Here is a 5,000-nt window from a genome sequence, read left to right as displayed (position 1 = left end):
GCACCAAAGTGGCCACAGCTTCGACCATCGACAACAAACTGACCCTTGCTGAGGTGGCATGACTGCATTGACTCAAGCCTTCAAGGAATATATATTGACATGCAAATAAACTTTGTTCACATAGGATATTGCGCTACAAATATTTTGTGGCTGGACTTACTGAAGCCAGTGAAATTTAATTATTAGCATCTGAGAGAAAACACTCACACCGGGAGACCCAGGAGAATAAAAAAAAATTGCACTTGATAAACTACGGGAAGAAATTTTATTTGCGTAATTAATTTTAATTCTTTGAAGGCTTGATAAATACAGTTACAATCGGGAACAGCCTACTACGTACAAAATCCTATTAACTAATAAAAGCAGCATGAATGCCAAAAAGTTCCTTTACTACGGCATTCTCGCATCTTTCAATGCTTTCCAGCTTCGCAAATGTGTTTGAACTTTGTCAACATGAAGGAGGTGTGACTGTGATTGGGCGACTGCGTCAATGCAGTCATGCCAGTAGACCCAGGGGAATATAGAAATTTTGCAGTTGACAAACTACAGTCCGCCACCCCGGTAAGGGTCAGTTTGTTATCAATGGTCGAAGCAGTGGCTACTATGGTGCTAAAGTACTGCCTCTGCAAGCTGTTTTGTTGCAATATTCACCGTCCGACGTTGCTCGCAGGAATGATGGGTTGAGATGAAAGTTCAATCTTTGTCTTGAAATTGATTCTGATGTGAAATTGTGACCATGGGAATATTTTATCCAGGAATATTTGACTCAAACTGGTGGCACCTGAGAATTTAGTCTCCAGCCTTGGGATTTTATTATAACTGTTGACAACCACGAAAATGAGAAATGGCTCAAATTGCATTGGATCTGCAAAATAACCACACAGGAAGGAAGCTATCTGCAATGGCAATAAGGTTAGACTTTTTAAGTGAGACTTTCTTCATATAATTATCTTCTTGAGCTTTTTATCGGGATTCTCATACATTAATCCTTATATTTTTGTCGGCCATGCTCACACTGAGCTTGGGGCGCCTGTGGATAGATGCAAAGCTGTGATCAATCAACCTGTCCTCAGTTACACTAATAACACTGCCATCATTCATCTTTAAATTTTAGTTGTAATTTCAGAGCTCTCAAGTCTTAAGTTTCCAAAGCGCGAGATGCTTGCTGGAGATTGCACCTTTGGTCCTGGGTTTCTTGTGCCGGAGGCCCCAAACAATTCTAGTTGGGGGGGGGGGGGGGGGGGAATTTGCACTTCTCAGATTGCTGGAAATGCACCGTAGAGTCTGCCATTTTGTTTCCTTCAGGCTGCTTGCTAAAAGAGCCCATGTTATTATGGTCAACCTGCGCTAACATATCGGACTTATAATAATTCATATATTAACGGGTGAAAGTCTAGACTCCTTGCAGCCGTTTTTTGTGTCGGTCCCATTCTCCCTCCCCATGTCAGGGGAAAGAGAAACTTGGACATGCTCAAGGTTTGACAGACGGATGTCTTCATATAAACCAACAACAAAGATTCTAATTAGTGTTCTTTCCGAACTGTGAAGCTGAAATTGGTAGCAAAATCCAAAACCTGAAAAGATCGAGAAGGTCGGCTTATGAACAAATCCTAATATTGCCACGGTTCACTATTTATGCAGTCTAGCTCGCCAGAATGGACGGAACCAACACAAGGAAGGCTCGATAATTTATCCTCAAATTTGAACCTACATGTACTTCATCACATCATATTATTATAAAATACCGTATCTCGGAGCATCAACAGTGGTATTGCACCACCTCTGTTTCGTACTTATCGTGTTGGTAGTATTTCCCAGTCCCTCTACAGTCTTTTACCGAGGATAATTTTGCCTCTCGTACATCCTTTGTAAGATTCACAGCAAAAGTTTCTTTGATTGTTTTGGCGGCATCTCAGAAATTGCCAGAAACACTTGAGGAGAATCTTTTCCTGTGCGAAATAAGTGAGTTGGAAAGAGACTACCACTTGTTCTTTTATATTAATCAAAGTTATTGGCACGTAATGCTTTATGGGTGAGGAGACTCCGCTGATCATGTTGTGTTTAGATTATTTAACAATCCAGGCTCATCCAGGCTTAATACAGGCTTCAATTTCCGTTGAATTGGTTTAACAAATGAACACAATGAACACAGTATTGAACAAATATCGTGGTGCGCTGGTCGGTGCGTTGGTTGGAGACTGCCTTGGATCTCATTATGAGGGAATCTCTAGTATTATTCCTTGGGAAGAAGTCACTGATTACACAATGACCAGAATCAAGGACATCAAAGGTTCGATTCCTTACACTGACGATTCAGCAATGACCCGAGCAATCTGCAAGTCTTTAACTAAGCAAAGGAAATACGATAACCACAGTATGGCCAATGAGTTTGTGAAAGAGTTTTTTAATGAACCAATGCGAGGTTACGGCCAAGCCGTCGGCAAAGTGTTCGAGAGATTGCGGGATAATGATCCCGAGGACGTCACCCTTCCTGCCCGCAGCCAGTTTGATGGACAGGGTTCTTATGGAAACGGTGCAGCAATGAGGATTTCACCTCTTGCCCTTTTCAGTAAAAGTTCACTGGAAATCAAAGAGGTGAGATATTTATAAAGTGCATTTTAGTTAGCAGTTTTCATCGATGGTCAACATCTGACTAGGGAACCAGCTCCAGGGGTATTCAGGTTCCAGTTCCTGGCCTTATACTGATCTAAACTATGATCTAAACTATGATCTAAACTACTGATCTAAACTAACCCCCCCCCCCCCCCCCCCTAACTCGGGCCATAGCGAGAAATTGCGGAGACTTAAACTTATTTTCACTCGACTTTGATTCCCCGGCAGGCGGAAAGAGCTCACAAATTCATGATCTTTGCCTACCAGACCGGGAAGAAAGCGGGGACTTCACTATCCGTTGATCATTGGTTTCTTTTTCGCACCTCATGGTAATTTTGCATACATTGCCTTTTTTTCTTGCGTTTCCATTGAGCTGTTTAGTCCTGTATATGTGCAAGGAAATGGATGGAGGAAATGGATCACGGTCCAACCACAAATTACAATTTTGCTCCATATATCCAAGTTGAAAATTATAAAATTCATGACAAGAAACGAAATGATTTTTCATCGCTTTATTTACTTTAGCAAAAGTTGCGGCAAAATGCTAACTACTAGCCCTATTATTTCAACGGTAAAAGCTGGTCGCAAATTGGAAAGGTCACAATTTCAAACCCTGATTTACCATAAGCCTGTAAATACATTGGACAGGCCTACTTTATTATTAGTTTTATAATTATTTAAATTTCCGCATAATCCATTGTAATTTCTGTGTAATCAATGCATGTTTATGCATACTATGGCCAAAAGAATGTTGTATGCTAACTTCACAGCGCATTGCGGATCGATGATTCGATGTGAGAACTAATCACACAATTATAGAAAGAACTTCTGTTTGTCGATTTTTATTTGGTTTTAGATTCACTCGCGAGAGATACCTGTTTTGGTTTATGCTGGTAGTGCTACTTGTCAAGTTCCGGCGCTACTGTACGTTCCAGTTCTCTACTAACATGCTGAATTCGCTGTCTATGTTAATTCACAGTTTTGATTTCGTTTTTATCCATAAACCACAAGCAATATCTATAATTTATACACCCTATCTCCATTTTAACCCTGTTGCCGTAAAAGGATGAAGCTTCTGATAGCTGCAATAATATCTATGTCTGTTAAATCACGGTACAGCTTTGATTATAAGACTTTGTGCCATTTATTACAGTGCATTTCACAAAACTTTTGACAGGCCATTTGTGAATTATTTGCTTTTTTTTATCACACCCTATCAGAAGGCCTGTAAATCTCTTCAATATTTTATTGGTTCAATTTGCCAAGAATGGACATGTATGGCCTTGGAGTTGTGGAGCGTGACAAAAGAATGTCATGTATTATCTAGGGGCTCAAATCAAAGTAAATACATTTTTTTGTAGCAGCTCTACATTTTATTTTTTAAATGCAATGTGTTTATAGCAATAACAATTAATCATTCACTGAAATGTGAAATTTACTCCAGTTGCATTATATTATGTCTGGATGTTTGCAAATGTGAGACTTTAATGCCAGGACTATTAAATTAGACCAGATATGGTCTAAGGGTAACTTGGTTGTAAGGTGGTGTTTACCAGGTTTATTGATCACATTAATTTTAATTACACACATGTAAGTTTTCAATGTTTATCCGGTTTATTGATCACATTTTAATTACACACATGTAAGTTTTCAAATGGCGTCATAATATTATGTGATGTTGCGATTTCACATAATACATCTGAGTAGACCGCTTACACTTCTGGCAGTAATCAGCTACATGTATATCAGCCAACATACCCAGGCGAAAACCCCCCTTCTCTGGTCAATAGAGTTGTTTTCTCCGCGACTTGGTGACCAAGGTCATCATGGACTGACTTTAACACTTGACCAACCAGTAGTTTTGAAAGTATCAACTGCCTCACTCGATGGCTGCCTCCCTGTGTAGTGCAGTATAGGATACCATCCTCTTTCTCAATGTGCTTCCACTCCCTTAGCAACTTCCTTGCTGGCTTTGCCTCTTTCATCAGTTGGCGAAGAGTAGGCGGATGCCATGTTTCCTTAGCTTGCATGGTACGCAGATCGTCTTGACCGATGGAGGGTAATGGTGAAACAGCACTAGGCACTGGAGGTGGTTTCCGCACCTGGTAGTCCTGCAGAAGAATCTCTGTGGTCATTTCTTCAATGCACACTTGGATACAAAGTTTGCAAAGGCGAGAGAGCATGGTTCGAGTCTCTCCAAAGTCTCCTCGAAAGTGCTGCCAAAAACAAGAATATCATCTGTATATACACGAGCAAAGTTTGGAAATTTTCAAGGATTTGTTGCATAATAATGCGCATGTTAACATTGGGTGAGCTCCCCAATGTCTATTCTGCTAAAAAGGGCCTGTTTACATGGAGGTGGGGGACCCCAGGTAGGTGAAGTAACC

General features: G+C 40.5%; 1 protein-coding gene and 2 pseudogenes across 2 annotated transcripts in view; 2 read left to right on the top strand and 1 right to left on the bottom strand.

The window, feature by feature from the left end:
• The window catches only part of LOC138005350 (uncharacterized), an 8,099-nt pseudogene extending 6,236 nt beyond the window's left edge, over nt 1-1,863 (bottom strand).
• LOC138007119 (ADP-ribosylhydrolase ARH3-like) overlaps nt 1,512-5,000 on the top strand; it is a 46,207-nt gene continuing 42,718 nt past the window's right edge. Inside the window, exon 1 of one of the 2 annotated variants that reach the window (XM_068853863.1) lies at nt 1,512-2,595. In XM_068853863.1, the coding sequence (XP_068709964.1) occupies nt 2,134-2,595 (462 nt within the window). In that variant the 5' untranslated portion in view covers nt 1,512-2,133. The remainder of the gene's footprint in view (nt 2,596-5,000) is intronic. The other variant, XM_068853864.1, reaches the window with a different exon arrangement.
• Nucleotides 4,966-5,000, top strand: part of LOC138008607 (uncharacterized) — a 1,392-nt pseudogene continuing 1,357 nt past the window's right edge.

The sequence above is a fragment of the Montipora foliosa genome, chromosome 6, assembly GCF_036669935.1.
Source record: "Montipora foliosa isolate CH-2021 chromosome 6, ASM3666993v2, whole genome shotgun sequence".
In the NCBI taxonomy this organism is placed as follows: domain Eukaryota; kingdom Metazoa; phylum Cnidaria; class Anthozoa; order Scleractinia; family Acroporidae; genus Montipora; species Montipora foliosa.
The sequence above is the reverse complement of the archived record's forward strand: the minus strand, read 5'-3'. Positions and strand labels throughout refer to the sequence as shown.